General features: G+C 34.9%; 2 protein-coding genes across 2 annotated transcripts; one reads left to right on the forward strand and one right to left on the reverse strand.

The window, feature by feature from the left end:
• Positions 1 to 648: 648 nt before the first annotated feature.
• LOC106324129 (probable inorganic phosphate transporter 1-3) lies at positions 649 to 8,407 on the reverse strand. Its single transcript, XM_013762152.1, has 4 exons — positions 8,384 to 8,407; positions 2,310 to 2,316; positions 1,954 to 2,191; positions 649 to 1,813 (listed from the first exon to the last, which is right to left on the reverse strand). Exons 1-4 carry the CDS (start codon positions 8,405 to 8,407, stop codon positions 649 to 651), a joined length of 1,434 nt encoding a protein of 477 aa, XP_013617606.1.
• Positions 8,408 to 8,477: 70 nt separating this feature from the next.
• Positions 8,478 to 9,832, forward strand: LOC106324130. The gene is made up of 3 exons (XM_013762154.1): positions 8,478 to 8,560; positions 8,714 to 9,610; positions 9,682 to 9,832. The coding sequence occupies exons 1-3, from the start codon at positions 8,478 to 8,480 to the stop codon at positions 9,830 to 9,832; spliced, it is 1,131 nt and encodes a 376-aa protein (XP_013617608.1).
• The last annotated feature ends 8,540 nt before the right edge of the window (positions 9,833 to 18,372 follow it).

Genomic DNA, 18,372 nt, shown 5'->3' on the forward strand with positions numbered 1-18,372 from the left:
TCGAAAAATAGTTGTTCAACTCTAATAGTTGATGTTTGAGGATTGACAATCTGGATACATATATATAGCAATGAAGATTAGCTATCATTTGGCAAAAGTCAAAATCATTGTTAAAGCAAAGCATATTCGATATACGTAAAGATATCCGAAAGAACACTGGCAGATGTATTTCCATTTAATATGTAAGTTGATGTCTTAGGGGACTTAGTTTCTATCATATATCATAGAAAATATTTTTCAATCCATTAATCCAACTCAGACCAAATCATATCTATTAGTTTCAGGTAAATTATTTAATTTAAACTAATTTCTCTTGTAAACTAATTTTGATATTAAAAAATGATCTTTGCGGATACCTGCATAAGCTATATGGATAAATTCATGTTTTCAAAGATGTAGACACGTATAAACGAAATATAAACATCATAACAATAATAAAAACTTAAAAATAAATTAATAGCGTGTTATGGACATAAGCAATCAACATAGCAATATGACCAAGTGATTGATCAAACTTTTGTCACACAATAAAAATGCAGAGGTGCACCAATACAAACAACAGATCAAGCATCCCAAAACACAGTAAATTGTTAAACAAGAGTTAGTTAACCGGAAGCAATAAAAATAACTGTAAATATGACGCCTTAATCATTTTTCAACTTCAGTCTCTCCGGAGAGCTCTTCAAGGGACTTGCCCTTGGGCTCAGGGACGAGGAAGGTGAAGAGCATACCAACAAAGTTAATGACACCAAGCATGATCAACGAATTCTTGACTCCAATACCCGGTGGGTATCCTGCGTCCGTCTTGGTCTTGTCTTGTGGCTGAGCTGCGTATAAGAATCCGAAAGCTCCCACAATGGCTCCAGCCTTACCTGTTGCGGCTGATATACCATGGCATGTGGACCTTAGCCTGGCAGGGAAGATCTCGGCTGGGACAATGAAAGTGGTTGCATTTGGTCCAAAGTTAGCAAAGAAGAAAGTGAGGGAGTACATGACCACGAAACCGATACGGTTGTCCGGTTTAATCCAGTGGTCGTAGGGAAAGGCAATGGCAAACATAAAAACGGTCATCATGAAGAATCCCATTAATTGGATTGCAAACCTTCCCATAATATCAATAAACGCGACCGTGAACCAGTAACCAGGGACGGTACTGCAAAGTGCAATGAGGGTTTGTGCCCTGGCGATCATGAAAACCTCGTGGATTCCGTTCATGGTTGCTGCCTTTGGAATCCATCCGATAGCGGAGAAAATATCCTTTTGGAACAAGTTTTGGCTATAGAAGGCAATGTCAAGCAAAAACCAAGTCGAGGTACATCCGAGGAGGGGAAGGCCATGTCGTTTGGCGAACTCCTTGGAGAACAAGCCATAGTTAAGTCTAGGGTCTTGAACGATATCTTCAGCTCTTTCCTCCATCTCAAGTTCCACTTGTAAAACCTTGGACATATCTTGTGTCGCCTGTTTGATGTTCTTGGCAACCAAAGCAGTGTAACGAGCAGTTTCTGGCATTTTCATACGCCAGTAATAAGTCAAGGCTGCGGGTAGAGCACCAAACATGACGATGATTCTCCAAATATAATCAGCTTGAGGAGGCGTTGAGAGAGCCCTGTTGACTGCATATGTTGGAGCTGGGAATTTCTTGTCAAATATGGAAGATACTGCAAGCGCCACGAAACCTCCAGCCAAGATCCCGACACCTTGCATGGCGAACACGGCAGCGATGAAAGCACCACGGGTCTTCTTGTTAGCGTATTCAGACATAATGGTAGCAGAAAGAGGGTAATCACCTCCAATCCCGAACCCCAGCCAAAACCTAAATTAATAAAATTGTACGTTAATATAAATTTTGACTAGACATATCTAGTCCAAACCAGTAATTTTTAAAACATGCGTATTCACTATGAGATTATTATTAAAACATGTTTAAGTATATAATTATAATGATAATTGTACCTGAAGAAGCAAAGGGTGGTCATGACACCCTTGGCTTTGTTACCAAAAGATAGACCAGAAGCCACGGAGCACACAATCATCATGATCAAAGTGATACCATACACTTTTTTCCTTCCGAGTTTGTCACCGAGCCATCCGAAGAATAGCTGACCAGCAAGAGTCCCACAGAGAGCCACACCATTGACTGCAGCCGCGACATGAGGGGGAAGTGAGCCAGGCTTCTTTGTTATGAACTTGACTAGGAGCGTAGCTTCATACACTTTTGTTTTGTTTTTTACTTTCTTTTTTTTTTTTGTTATTTTCTACAATTGATAAATATTCAGATATAAATGTATTTTAGGACATCATCATCTTACCCAGTTTCTGTCCAAATAAGTAATTAAAAAATTAAAAGGTATGAAAGAGACACAAAATGAGAAACGTTTCTGTAAGAAATTTTAAAGAATATAAGAGATTATATATGTATAATCTCAAAATGTCCATATCTCACTAGTTTATATTCTTACAGTTTAAAATTTAATTTTTTTTAGTAAACACCTTTTACTTCATAATATAAGTTGTGTTAGAATTATTATTTTTGTTTCAAAGTATAAGTTGTTTTGACATTTTGTATTTCATATATGTATATATATTATGTAACCAATTGGACTATCTCCAATGTATTATCCTATTTTCTACTATAGACGAATTTAAGAAAAGTGATGTGTTTATTTACAATATATTTTTCTTCTATAAGAAATATTTTTGATATATTATATTTTGATTTTACAACTAATACCTTATAGTTATGAAATTTAAAAATTAACCTTAATATTTTCAAAAAACTAAAATACTATTTAAACTAAACATTTATTACACAAAGGTACATTATACAAAATAATAATACAAACTAGACATTATTATGCAAACAAAATTGTATTTTAAATCTGTATAGAATATTTGTATTTCTCTATAACTATTTGTTTTACTTATAATTATAAAAGGTTAAAAGGGAAAGAAAATTTATGAAAATAAAAATATGACTCTATAATAAAAGAATACTATTTTTTTTTAAATATAGAAGAAAATAGCAATCTCTATTTAGGAAATAAACATATGTGGGTTAGAGTAAATTTTCTCTATTATAGTATTTAGGTCATGTTCGTTTTTGTATCTAGACACTGCATATCAATGCAAATTAATATTCAGATGTTGTGTATTTGGACATAATTGCATCAGCATCTAGATGCAAAATCTATAATAGCTAGATATTTAAAATTTAACAAAATGTAGAGCTTGAAATCTACATTTGCATCTCAAAATCCAAAAGACTTAATACCTTTTAATACAAATATTAAATTTTGTTATATTGCTTATGATATTAGTATATAATATTTTTAATCAGAAATCAAAATTTTCCATAAAAACCGGAAAGTCAGGTTTTTCGACAAAATCAGAAATCAAGTTTTCCCGCCAAAACCAAAAATCAAGTCTTTTCATAAAAATTTCTTAATTATATTTCTCCATCAAAACCAAAAAATGCATTTCCCACAAAAACTACAAAATTGCGTGTTCTCGCGAAACTGAAAATTGAGTTTCTCGCTGAAACAAAAAATTAAGTTTATCTGCTGAAACCGTTCAAGTTTTCTAGCCAAAAATCAAAAAAAAAAATTGAATTTTTTTAACTAAAACCGCAAAATCAAGTTTCACTCCGAAACCAAAAATTTGTGTGTTTCCCGCTGATGCCAAAAAATTATGTTTTTCTGCCAAACTCGAAGAATTTGAGTTTTCCTGCCATAATTGAAAATGTGTTTTCCCATCAAAACCGCAAAATAATGTTTTTCCGTCGAAACTAAAATATCAAATTCTTTCGCCGAAACCACAAAATCGATTTTTCCTGCCAATATCGCTAAATTAAGTTTTCCTGCCAATACCGCAAAATCGTGTTTTATCAAAAAAAAATGCAAAATTAATTTTATAAATATTCTACCTATTATAATTAATTCATTATTAGTAATTTAAATTATGTTATTTAACTACTAATATTTAAATGCTATTTTAAAATCCAAAGTGAACAATATAGCATTTAGATGTTTCATCTGGATGCAACATACATATGTTGTATTCAAATGTCGCATTTAGATGTTGCATCAAATATAAAACGAACAAGGCCATAGAGATAAAAAAAAATAACAATTGATTGGAAGTACTCTAAAGTTATGCATATTTTTATCATTGATTTAATTAATTCTATTTTATATATTAAATGCTACTTTTAAATATTTGTATTTCCAGCTAAAACAACTTAAACTATGAAATAGAAGGATAATAGCAAAATATAGCTGAAATATTTTAGAAATAATATTTCCCACTAATAACACTCTTAGAGCATTCTCATTAAGGAGTTTTGAAAAAAAATTCAGTATATTATAAAACATAAATATTACAAACCATTGTGTTTGGGTATCTCAAAATATGAAATATTTTATGCTGAATTTCCCAACATTGTATAATACCAACAAATAAATAATATATATGGAACTCAAAGTTAGAAACTCTTATTGGAAGTGTTCGTAGGTCCTTATGTAATTTTTACCAAAGCTCGAGTTGGATATCACTAAAGCATAAGACAAGTTATCATGTCTTTCCGTACTAAAGTCAACTTTGTTTTTCCTTCTATTTTGAAAAAAATTGAAAGATTTTTACTATTTTATTCTGAAATTTTCTTGTTAATTTTTTCAAGTATAAATCACTTTTAATATAATCCTAAACTTTATCAACAGAAAAAATGGGGAGAAGTAAAAAAAAAATTAAAAATAAAATAAAAGGGTAGAAGACAAAGTAAAACAAAAAGTCTACAATCTGTAGATATAAATATGGTTAGGCATTTTATCCGTTACATTTGATTTGATTCGATTCGTTATTCGTTTCGAATTGATCCGAAAATTCCGGATATCCGTAGACTTTCGAAGCAAAGCAAATACTAAAAATCAATATCCGTTAATATCGAAGCAAATCACAAATATTAAAATTTTGGGAAGCGGATATCCGATCCGATCCGGCAATATATAAATACATGTATATCTTGATTATATTTAAAGTTTTTAATGTATAAAATTATATAATTATTATTCTAACATATCATTTGATAAATTATAGTCACATTATTACTTATATAAAAGTATTACATAAAAGGAAGATAACACATTTATGACAATTATAATTTTTTTGTTAACTTTTGTGTTATTATAATTGTTAACTAAGTTCAAAAAATTTACAAAATATGTAGATTCAATACTTCTTTTAATTTTTATCATATATATCATGCAAAAAAATATTTTACAACACAAATTTGTATCAAAATTTTAAGATTATTTGTATTAATCAAAACATATGATATATCCGTAAGTATTCGTAAATATCCGCAAATATCTATTTATTTTTCGGATATCCGTTTTTCCGAATATCCGTATTTTTTTGAAACAAAACAAATCAAAAAATTAGATATCAATGACATACGAAGCAAATCATAAATACCTTCAAAAATCCAGATATCCGATCCGTGCCAAGGCCTAGATATAAATAATTTTTATATTCTGAATTAAATCTACATTATGCGGATATCATTGAATGATTTTTAAATTGTTTACTAAAAACCATCAAACAAGCTATCATGTCTTTCCTTACTAAAGTCAACTTTGTTTTTTCTTCTATTTTGAAAAGAACAATTGAAAGATTTTACTATTTTATTCTGAAATTTTCTTGTTAATTTTTTTCTAGTATTAAACACTTTAAATATAATCTTAAACTTTATCAACAAAAAAAAATGGGGCTAAGAAAAAGTAAAATTAAAATTCTATAATATGTAGATATAAATAACTTTCATATTTTAATAATATTTTAAATGATATTTGCTTAAGCTTATGAATCCGAATTATTATTTTTTTAAGGGAGAGCGTGAACAGCAAAAACAATTGAACAGAAATTTTGTAGGTCAAACTATTTCAAGTGGTGGAAGCTCCCTTTGTCCAGTGGTTTGAGTAATGGTTCATTAATGCTTCTACACCAAGAGGTCTGAGTTTCGAATCCCAGCAAAGGCGAATTATGCAGATTTATGGAGAAAAGCATACAGGAGATCTTCGGCATGATACAAGGAGTACCGTCATGCATGGATCTCATAAGACGGCTCAGGATGATGCAGTCAGACGTGAATCTTCATAAGGCAAGTAGAATTGTCGGCTGTAAAATCGTCTTGTAATATTTCTCATAGTTTGTAATAGCGTTATTAACCATCGACCAAAAAAAAAACTATTTCAAGTGACAAAGCTCCCACTAAAATGACTTATAACTTATAAAGTATATGTTGTTTACATTTGTGTTGGAAAAAGAAAGTGTTCGATAAAAAAATGTTGTTTACATTTTATCCCGATGATCAAAGAAGAACAATACTTACGTTGGTTAAATTCATCCCACTCTTTGTAACCAATCAAAGTGACTTATAGGAGTAGTTTTAAAAGGTAATAAAAATAAAAAAAATTAAATAGCTGAAAAAAAAAAAACAATTCCGACATTAATTAGCGCCATCTGTAAAATTCTAAATTCTAAAAACTTAAACTCTAAAACCATAAACCCTAAACTCAAACTCTACACAATAAACCCTAAATCCTAAAATCTAAACCCTAAAACCTAAATCCAAAACTCTAAACCATAAACCCTAAATCCCAAAATCTAAACCCTAAACCAAAAACTTTAAATCTTAAACTCAAACCCTAAACCCCAAACTTTAAATCTTAAACCCAAACCCTAAACCCAAACCTCTAACCCGTAAACCTTAATCTTATTAACTAGCAGATACGTTTACGGTTTAGAGGTTTGGGTTCAGGGTTTAGGATTTAGGATTTAGGGTTTAGGATTTAGGATTTGAAGTTTTAGGTTTAGAGTTTAGTATTTGAGTTTAGGGTTTATGATTTAGGATTTATGATTTACGGTTTAGATTTTAGGGTTTAGAGTTTTGGGTTTACGGTTTAGATTTTAGGATTTAAGGTTTATTGTTTAGAGTTTGGGTTTAAGGTTTAAGATTTAGGGTTTAGATTTTATGATTGAGATTTATGGTTTAGTGTTTCGAATTTATGACTTATGGTTTTAGAGTTTAGGTTTTTAGACAGCGTTAATTAATGTTGGTGTTGTTGTTTTTTTTCAGATATTTTTTTTTATTGACTTTTTTAACTACTCATACATGTCACTTTAATTGGTTATGAAGAGTGTGGTGAATTTAACCATTCACCATAGGGGTGAACCTAAGTATTCACTAGACTATATTTGCGAACTAATTTTACCCGATGTCTTTTCTACAATCAATTTTACTAAACAAATATGACATGCCTACAGAAATTGATGATATGTCTTATAGCTTAATATGACATGGACAATTGCATTTAATTTTAATATTTTTGGTAATTTTTTTAAAATATGGTAATAACTCATATATTACATTTAATGTCAATTTATATTTTTGAATTTTTTTTTAGAATATGAGAATAACTCATAAATCATCATTAAAATAAATATATTCAAATATGGTATTATAAATTTCGAAATATAATTTAATTATATATTTTTAAATTATACAATTTTATTACTAAAATTTTTAAAAATGTATACAATTTTTTTGGAAAATTATAAAAATTTAATCGTAAAATCCTTATTTTCTTATATATCTACAAATTTTATAAATATTGTTTAATTTTAATTTCTGGTAATTATGCAACTTTTACAAATTTATATAATATATTTAATTAAAATAAATAGATAGAAAAATCTATCTAAGATTATAATTTTAAATATATATATATATATATATATATATATATATATGCATATTCTTAAATATAATTTTTATGTTTAATTAAATCAAATTTATATTAAAATACTGATACGAAAAAGAAAATTTACAATATTATTAAAAAATTTATTTTAAAATATAATTAATATTTATCTGTTAAAAAATATTTTAAATTTTTTTACTGTACAGGGTGCAGGAAGACACCTAATCGTTCATTAAAGAATATCTTCAACATAAATATAAATGAAATAACGTAATAGCATGATAAGTAATGCCCACCGGCCACCGCGTATGATTTATTTAAGGAGCTACAAGCCTACAACGATCACACGCATCATTATTCTTTAATGTAATTTACACTTTTACAGGTTCTGAAGTGACAATATTTATTAATAACCAAAAACATGTTTAGCTTATCGAAAGAGAGTGGAGAAAGTAGAGGGAGAAAATCCTCTCAAGCCCTTGTGGGCTCTAGTTATTATCCAGTGGGTTTTAAGGTGTGTAACATCGAGCAGTGCACTTTGCTAGTTACAACACGTTTCTGAAGCAAAATTGTCAACCTTTTCTTGGGTTCCGAGTGTACTTTGCCTTCATTTTCGAAAATCTTACCTGTTTCTCTCTACTGTTCTTCATTTATTAAGAACAAGCAGGTAAAAGTGGGTGAGGAGTTATTGAGAAAAGGAGAGTTCTTAAGAAATAAATCATGTCGTTAGCTATGGATAAAACACTGATGGCTTTGTCTTTGGATGAAGAAGATACACCATTTTTCATGTCGGAGCTTCTAGGGTTCAGATGGCGGAGGAGAACAAACTAAATTTGATTGGAAGGATCCTTAACCCTCAATGTCAAAAGATGTCAATTTTGATAATGAGGATGCCTAGGAAATGGGAGAAGGAAGGAAGAGTGCGGGGTATAGCCCTATCTCAAAAAATATTTCAGTTCATCTTTGAACGAGCACGATATACTAGATGTTCTGGAGAAAGGTGTTCACACATTCAATGAATGGGTAATAGTGGTGAAAAGATGGGCCAAAAATCCACCGAATGATTATTTGCAGTATGTTCCAATTTGGATTCAGATTAGTAACATTCCGGTTAACTGCTACACCTCCGAAGCGCTTACGGCCCTCAGAGATCTGGTTGGGAAAACAGTAGTTGTGGCGTTCGATCCGACAAAGCCAATAACCCAAGACTTCATTAGGGTTCAAGTGAAGTTTAATGTGGCTAATCCGCTCAGAAGATCAAAGGTTATTACTCTAAAAGGGGGAAAGTCGGCGGTGATTCTCTTCCATTATGAGAGAGTACAAAAAAGATGCTTCCATTGTCAAAGGCTGAACCACGAGAAGGACTTCTACCCGCTTGTGGTGAGACAGAGACAAGAGGAATCTAGGTTGAGAAAGGAAAAGATTACAGAAAGCTTGAAGAAGAAGCAGAGTGTTATACCAGAAGATGACATTCTATTTGGTATCGTTGATGAATCCTTGGTTGGTACCGATCCAGCTACTGGAAGATGTAAGATAGCGAAGGATGTCCTTGAAGAAATGAGGAGATACATGAGGGATGATACTGGAGATAGTCGGCCGATCAAGATAGACAGAATTCAACAATCTCTAAGGGAGGCGTCCAAGGACATTATGACTCAAAGATCAACTCTAAGGTTGGAAGCGCCCCCGATGATTACATCAGATCTTAACAAAGGCAAAGGTCTGGTGTTCGACTACTGTGAAAAATCAGGAGACTCCAGAGCCTTAAGCTCAAACAGCAACCCTGAAAAACTGTTAGCTGCTTTTTTTAAGGCCCATGCTGCGGCTTTGTATCAATCAGCTCCTGCTCAAAGGTTGTTGTTTGAAGAGGAAGATTCTGCGGAGAGTTTAAGCTCTCATTTTTTGATTACTCTATGGTGTTCAGGGATGGCAATTATGCACCATGTTCTTCCGGGGTAGTGAAGAAACGACCAGTGGTGAGAAGAAAACCTCCGAAATCAACCAGAGATCAGCAGAAGCGAGGATTCGAACATAGAGGGACACAAAAGAGAAGGAAAGGAGGCTATGGGAAGTAAGAAAAGGAAGTGTCATGGGAACGATGAAGAGGTGAGTACAACAAGCAAGGCTGTGTGCCTAAAGGTAGTCCCAAAGGATGGACTGCCCAATGCCCAATGAGCTTTATGAGCTGGAATTTCCAAGGATTGGGGCGGCCTCAAGGCTTAACAATTCAAAGACTGTGGGAGATGCGTCAACACCACTTCCCGGAGATTTTATTTTTAATGGAAAAAAAAATGTCGGAATGTAGTAGTAGATCTTCAAGTTTGGTTGGGTTATGAGAAAGTACACACTATCAATCCTATTGGCTACAGTGGTGGGCTTGCTGTTTTCTGGAAAAAGAATGTAAAAGTTTGTGTTAAGAGTTCAGACAAGAATATTGTGGATCTTTTTGTTCAAATTGGAGATTTAGCCTTTTATTTGACCTGCGTGTTTGGTGAACCGGCCACTGACGGGATAAGTGTTGTCTGGAGAGATTGAGCACGTTAGGCATTGGGAGAACATAACCATGGTGCATTTTTGGAGATTTCAACAAAATATTAAGCAGTGACGAGAAGACAGGGGGTCCGATGAGACCTGAAGGGTCTTTCAAATTCTTTGCGGATATGTTAACTGTTTGTAACATGAAAGAACTCACCAGCAAAGGAGATGGGTTCACATGGGGAGGTATGCGTTGGAAGAAATTGATTCAATGTTGCCTGGATAGATGTTTTGGAAACAAAGCTTGGCGTGAGATCTTCCCGGGATCAAACCAAACTTTCTTAGAAAAAAGAGGCTCCGATCACAGACCTGTTTGGGTGAATCTTCACGCAAGTCCAGAGCTTCAGAGGGGTCAATTTAGATTCGATAAACGGTTGTTGCACCACCCAGATGCAAAAAGAGAAGTAGAAGGAGCGTGGAGGAGCCTAATGACGAATGCATCTGTGGCGGTCATAATAAGGAAATGTAGAAGCATTATGAGCGCTTGGAAGCGGAAGAGAAGGTTTAATGCCAAGAACAAGATTGTCAAACTGCAGGAAAGACTCGAATGGTTTCAATCCAAATCTTATCCTTGTTAGTTCATCATTAACGCGATAAAAAAAGAGCTAATGCAAGCTTACAAAGAGGAAGAGATGTATTGGAGGCAAAAAAGCAGAGAAAAATGGCTAAGGTTAGGGGATCGTAATTCTAAGTTCTTTCACCTGTCAGTTAAAGCAAACAGAGCGCGGATGTATCTTCTTAAACTCAAAGACAAGATGGGTCAAGATCAGTGCTCTGATGCAGCAAAAGCTGAGGTGGCGGTAGACTACTTTACTGAGCTTTTCACAACATCCAACCCCCCTCGTATGAAGCAGTCTTTCTGAGCATGACACCAAAAGTGACCCCAAACATGAACAGATGCCTAACGGCGAAGGTGACTAAAGAAGAAGTACGTGAGGCTATCTTCTCCATTAAGGCATAAAGTGCACCGGGGCCCAATGGTATGACTGGTGAATTCTTTCAGAAGTTTTGGTCTACCATTGGAGAGGAGGTTACAAAAGAGATCCAGGAGGTGTTTGTGAAAGGAAGAATACCGGATGATTGGAACTTTACGTACTTATGTCTGCTCCCCAAGATCCCGAATCCTGATAACATGTCAGACTTAAGACCCATAAGTCTCTGTTCCGTGCTCTACAAAACAGTCTCAAACATCTTGGTGAAACGAGTGCAACCCTTTCTCAGTCAGATTGTGTCGGTTAATCAATCAGATTTCATCTCCGAGAGGTTGATTCAAGACAACGTTCTCATCACTCATGAAGCAGTGCATGCTCTCAAAACGCACAATGTGTTAGCGGCTGAAAGTATGGCGATCAAGACTGACATGTCAAAGGCCTATGATAGAGTGGAGTGGAGATATCTAAAGGACATGCTCAACGCGTTAGGCTTTGAGGATCTGTGGGTGTCTTGGATTATGATGTGTGTCGCATATGTCTCCTTTGCAGTACTAGTTAATGATCAGCCTCATGGTCTCATTACACCGACTAGGGGGATCATATAGTTAATGATCAGCCTCATGGTCCACTGTCGCCTTTTCTCTTTTTGCTTTGTACGGAGGGACTATCTCACTTGTTGAACGCGGCTGAAAGAAACAACCACTTGAAAGGAATGAGTTTTGATGCGTCGGGGCCATCCATACATCACTTGTTTTTCGCGGACGACAGCTTATTTCTATGCCAAGCTACGGTGGTTCAATGTCAGAATCTAAAAAGGATTATGAACTTCTACGGCGAAGCGACATGACAGTCCATCAATTATCAAAAATCCGCAATTACTTTTGGGAACCTGATCCCTGAGGAGGTGAAAAGGGAAGTGCAGAACATTATCGGGATTTATAATGAGGGAGGAACAAGTAAGTACCTCGGTCTACCGGAATGCTTCTCTGGATCCAAAATCAATAAGCTGTCGTATTTCAAAGACAAGACGCAAGGTAGATTGGAGAGTTGGTACCTAAGAAAGCTATCTCAAGGCAGTAAAGATATCTTATTAAAAACCACGGCCTCGGCTCTCCCGGTCTTCCCCATGTCGTGTTTCAAAATGCCAAAAGCTCTCCTCAAGAATCTCTCAAGCCAGATGGCCAATTACTGGTGGAGTTCTCAGACACATCTGAAAAAGATTCATTGGGTGGCCTGGGACAAAATGTGCCTTCCAAAAGCACTTGGTGGAATGGGCTTCAAAGACATGGAGAGCTTTAATCATGCATTGTTGGCTAAACAAGGATGGGAGCTTATCAATCAACCGGAGAGCCTCTTCGCAAGATTCATCAAAAGCAGATATTATCCTCATTCCGAATTCCTTCAGGCTACGTTGGGGTCATGCCCTTCGTTTGGATGGAGAAGTATTGTGTTTGGCAGGGACCTACTTCAGAAAGGACTGAAATGGCAGGTCGGTAATGGTATCAACACAAGAGTGTGGTTAGATAAATGGGTTCAAGATCCGGAGATTGGTATGAGGGCACCATGGATCAAAAATATCACTTTTGATGTGAACCTAAAGGCGAGTGAGCTCATTGATAACACCACCCGTAGATGGAACATTCAAGCACTGCAAGAGAGATTTGTGCCTAGTGATGTTGTGCTGATCAAGGAAACGCAGTCGGTGGTATCTAGGAAAGATTCCTATACTTGGAAGCTAAACAGAATTGGGAACATGTCGGTTCAGTCTGCATACTGTCTAGCCAGAGAAAGGAAGATAGAGGAATGTCACAAGGAAGTCTTAGCTTTTCCTTCAGTGAACCCAATCAAAGAGAGAATATGGAAGATTTCGACGGTGCCAAAAATAAGGGTCTTCCTATGGAAAGTATTGAGCGAAGCTATCCCTGTTGCTGATCTGATTTTAAAAAGAGGTATGAAAGTGGATGAAAGATGCCAGCTGTGTGGTGTGGAGGGAGAGACTATTCAACACACCTTATTTCAATGCGCAGCTGCAAGACATGTTTGGGCTATTTCTGGAATCCCACAACCAGAGTTTGATCTGCAGGAAGGTCACCTTTTCTCCAACTTAAACTACTTTTTGAATTTAAAGTCACACCCGCGTGGTGAAGTGGAAGACAAGAGAGTGTGGCATTGGATTGTGTGGTTTATATGGAAAAGTAGGAATGATTTCCTATTCAATGGAGTTAGGTGGACACCAAAGGAAATTGTGCTGAAGGAAAAAAGTGAAGCTGATGAGTGGTTCTTGGCCCATGAAGTTGATAGAGAAGTGAGTCTCGAGACAAAGAAGGAAGAAGTGGTAACAAAAAAACGCTGGGTACCGCGCCTGATGAAGGATGGTTGATGTGTAACATAGCCTTTGAATGGAACAAGGAGAGGAAGTTGCTTGGAGGAGCTTGGGTTGTTCGGAATCATAGAGGAGTAGTACTAACTCACAGTCGAAGAGCGTTCTCTGATATTAAATCCCTGGCTGAAGCGAGACTTAAGACGGTACTGTGGGGGATTGAGAGCATGACAAGTATGCACTACAACAGTGTGATTTTCACTGGAGACTTTAAAGAGTTGTTCCTCGCCTTTCAAAATCCCCATCAGTGGCCAGCTCTGAGATATCAGGGAGATGAGATGAGGAGAATGCTTGAAAAATGAATGAGTTTCAGCTCAAGCAAGTCTTGGTGGAGGAAAACAGAGGGAGCGGCATTCATTGTTCAAAGTGTACGAGATAGAACAGAAGACAATCATATGTGGCTGGGGGCCATCCGTCTTGGCTGTTTGAATTTTTTGTTAATGAAAGCCGATCCCTCTAAGCTCCCCCATATGTAGATGGGGCGTTTATGTATGCTGACTTTTTGGAGAATTTTGATCATGGGAGGGATCAAGTTTGGGAGTATTGGTAGCTGAGAGTTTAGAGTTTGTAGCTTGTATTTTGAATGTTGTATTCTTGACTTCCTTAACATGCTAATTAAATATGTTTGACGGAAAAAAAAAGTGACAATATTTTTTTTATTACAGGTGCTATTACAAACGAAGTTTTATATTTATAGGCTAGTTGCAAAAGTCAATGGGCGATCATATTGTATGGGTTGAATTAACCGTACAACACATTTCTAGATAAAAGGCAGAAACAGGGTTGGTTCTGAAAATTTGGGAGGCCCAATTTACAACAAAATATTTATTTTTATTTTAAAGTATTTTTTTTACAGTTTTCGTTGTTTTTAATTTAATGAATCAACTAAAACTCAAAACATTACATAAATATATAGATTTGACATTGTCAACCATTCTGTTTTCTTTTTTAATCACTTAGGACTACTTTTATATTTTATTATTTATTTGTTTTTATTTATTTGTTTTAATAATAAATGTTATTATTATTTATTAACTTATCATAAAATTTACTTTCTTGGAGCAAGCTATTTTTGATGGGGACTTAAAACCACTTCAATTGTTTATGCCCACAACTGCATCTTGTGAAAAGAAGAGATCGCTTTCGAATATAAAATATGAGTTTACAAAGTACTAACAACATTTACACCAAAAAAGATACTAACAACATATTATAGATAAATATCAGAGTTGACTTTTTGTTAAAGGTTTATTTTTGACAAAGTTGACATTTTTTCAGATGAAAAACAATCTTTTGTTGTTGGAAGTATTCCGTATTTGTATTTTTTTTGTCAGCATTTGAATTAAATTTATAATGTAGTGATCAACCATTTTCCAGCAATATTACATAATTTATCGAAGGGGGTGCTATTCAGGATATGACTGGTTTCTCCGGTATGATCCGCAAACGCAGTTTTTGCGGTTGATTGCGGTTGTTGGCATTTAGCAACAATCACTCAAACCGCTCTAAACCACTACAAACCGCTCTAAACCTCATAAATTCAAAAGATGGCTCTAGCTAGCGTTTGCGGTTGCAGGCGGCTGTGGGAGGACAAAATTTTTTTTTCTAAAAACAATATAAATACAAAAATAAAAATATTCAATAAAAATTTTAAATTGGGATTGCAAAAGCACTCAAATATATGTATTATATTTTAATTAATATAATAAAAGTTTAAAATAAAAATATTTTCTATAATTTTTTTAAAAATTTAAAACTATAACTTTCTAAATATATTTTTTATATTTATTATAATATTATGATTTTTGATATTTTTATAATTATATTAATATAAATATTGTTAATTTATTATTTAACCGATGTTGCGTTTGATAGTTAACCAGTCATAAATATCCCGCAAACGCACAAATTTCTAACCGTAGAACCAGTCATACAAATCTCTTATAACCGCTAGAAACCGCAACCACCCGCGTCCGCAAACTCCCGCAACCGCAACCGCTGCGTTTGAACCAGTCAGGCCCTCAATCAACGATTTAAAATCAATTGTCAATATTTTGTAATCAATTGAATTTAAAATTTTAAAGATAGTTTTAGTTGGTGAATTCTAAAATTTATGCAGTATACATTGGAATTTAATTTTAGTCATTTGTTCATGAGATTCCAGAGTAAATGATTTGAATATTATGATGTGTGAGATCATTCTATTGTGTTTTTTACGTGCTCCTTCGATAGATGAGTACACCCTACTTGTCATCATCAAAACTTTTAGCATTAAACCAACCTTTTATAGAGTGAGTAACTTATTTAGATATTTTTGTCTTTATTTTTGCCCAAAAAGGATACTTATTGCCTAAGACACACAATTCCCAGAATCCATGGTGATTGTGAACAATTATACCCTTACCTTTGGCCTTTAAAAAGCTAGTTGGGCTTTTGTTGGGGAAATATAAACATAGTTTTTTAATTAGTTTTAGTTTAGTTTGCTTATTAATTATTGTTAGGTTTATAAATCAGTGGGATTAGATTATAGCTACACGATTTAGAAAGCATTTTTAGATCTAATGGTTGTTGTGGCTTATGTGTGCTTGAATAAAGCAGACAAGTGACGTGACTTAATGTTTGTGTTGGTGGTTGACGAAGAAGAAGGTATCTCTAGTCTATTTTTTTGGTGATTGAGTTATGTTTGATCGTGTCAACTTCTGTGTTTTTTGAGATAGTAGTGAACGTGTTCGTTTTTTGTTGCCTGATAACGCAATGGAAGAGAAATGTACAGTGATTTGTGGGGAGTGGCTGTGTGGAGGCGAAGGGAACTGGAATTTCGTCATCGACAAGCATCATATGGCGGTGTTGGTGCTTGTTTATGAGGAAATCAGCTTGAAGGAGCTTCAGAGCAGTTTTTTACCTAAGTTCAATGTTGATGAAGCCCTTTGTCTAGTTTCGCTAAGCTACTGGCCCGCCTAGTTCTTTTGAGCTTGCCACTGGCATGAAGACATCACCGGTGTTGTTGAAAAGCGACGAGTCTATAATGCACTCGTACAAGTACTTGCAAGTGAAGAAGCCATGAACCTTTCTGCAAGTTTGATAATAGGGTAATCTTTAAAGAAAAGAATAATGTGGATGATTCCGGTTTAGTTTGTAACCCCATCTATAGTGAGAAGGAAGATGTCAACCGATGTTGATGGGAGCTCATCAAAAGGGGTTTATGTTTCATGGTTGGCTCTAAAACACATGTAATCAATTTGGATGATGTTGAGATTGTACGTGCGGTGGAGAAGGTGGAGGAAGAAATAAAAAGTAAGGAGTACCCACAGCTTTGAAGAAAAAAAAAGCAAGAGGTGGAAATAATGGTGAAGACGGTTTGGAGATCAAAGATGTTGATTTGGATGAAAGGGATATCAGACCTAGAAGCAATGATAAGGGGTTTTGGTGTCCATTGCTAGAAGGTGATTTTGGTGGTTCAAATGTTGTCAAAGTTGTTTTCAATGAGGATAAAATCGTGGATAGTCTAATCAAAAAGAGAGGGCCACGTAAGTACATGTGTACAACGAACAATGCTTTTGATAGTAGGTGAAAGTGTGTGGCTCAAGCAGTGGGCCGCAACAAGGGAAGTGGTCGAAACTTGAGGATGAGAACCCGTGGAAGAGTGTTGGAGTATATGCGGCTTGCATGGACCGGGCTTCCTGTGGATGTGAACATAAGCTAGATTGGAGGGATGACGAGGAGTTTGATATACCACTATTGTTTAATGATATTGCATATGATGCAGCCAAGATACCGGATATGGATGTGGATGAAGGGGATGGAGGATCTATGTTGGGAAGGTTTTTGGTAACAAAGTCGATTGCCAAATCTTGCTGGATATATGCAATTAAGAATCAGTTCTAGTTCAAGCAGTCAAGAACAAAACTCGATTCATTTGTGGCTGAGTGCCCCGATGAGGTGATGTGACTGGCGTGTGATAGTACATGAGATAAGGGGTTCTGACTACTATAAGATTAGGAAGGCACATCCCGAGCATAGTTGTCTTATTAAGACTAGGATTGGGTACAATAATAGAACAACATCACGGGTTATAGATTCTGTGTAACAAGTCCAGGTTTGGGGATCCTAGGAAAGGTCTTGTACGTAGAGATCTACAACGGCTTGTTCTAAAATCTTACATGAAGTGCTATACGGCTAAAGAGCATGAAATATCTGGTATTTAAAGAACAAATGATAATTCTTGCATTAAAATGTCTGAATATCTATGCATATTACAACTTGCTAACCTAAGTACCATTGCTTATTTGGAGACTTAATTGGATGAGGAGGGTCAGGGCCGGTTTTTGTACCTATTCCTTGCTTTTGGTGCGTCCATAAGCGAGTTCAAGAATTTGAGACATGTGCAGCCAATAGTGCGTGTGGAATATATTTGTTGAAGATTGGTGTTGTTCATTGGTCCAGTGAAAATATTCCAGGAGACCTATACAATATAATGAAAATTAATATTGTAGAGCAATTAAAAAAAGCTTCGAACGAAGGGAGATCATTACCTATATTGGATCTGTGGGTTTTTGGCGGATGACAATGTGAAAAGGAACTGTTTTAACGGTGGTAGTTTGCAAAATCAATTAGGGTGTGTGACTCAAAATCTAGAAATTTAGGAGCAATCGAGGATGGGGTTCGAGGGGGGTTAGGGCTAGGGATTAGAAAGACATAATTGGAAAAGTTTTTTTGTTTTACATTTTTTAAATTAAAATCATAAAGAAATTAAGAAACAAGAGAGAAA

Source organism: Brassica oleracea, chromosome C2, assembly GCF_000695525.1.
Source record: "Brassica oleracea var. oleracea cultivar TO1000 chromosome C2, BOL, whole genome shotgun sequence".
NCBI classification, from domain to species: domain Eukaryota; kingdom Viridiplantae; phylum Streptophyta; class Magnoliopsida; order Brassicales; family Brassicaceae; genus Brassica; species Brassica oleracea.

Bases quoted from the DNA above. Each gene is read 5' to 3' on its own strand.
- LOC106324130 (XM_013762154.1), top strand. From the start codon at position 8,478: ATGTCGTTAGCTATGGATAAAACACTGATGGCTTTGTCTTTGGATGAA. The intron at 8,561-8,713 runs GTTCAGATGGCG...AAAATATTTCAG, and splicing joins TTCATGTCGGAGCTTCTAGG to TTCATCTTTGAACGAGCACG. The intron at 9,611-9,681 runs GTTGTTGTTTGA...TATGGTGTTCAG, and splicing joins CAATCAGCTCCTGCTCAAAG to GGATGGCAATTATGCACCAT.
- LOC106324129 (XM_013762152.1), bottom strand. From the start codon at position 8,407: ATGAAGAACAGTAGAGAGAAACAG. The intron at 1,814-1,953 runs GTACAATTATCA...TTATTAATTTAG, and splicing joins ACCACCCTTTGCTTCTTCAG to GTTTTGGCTGGGGTTCGGGA.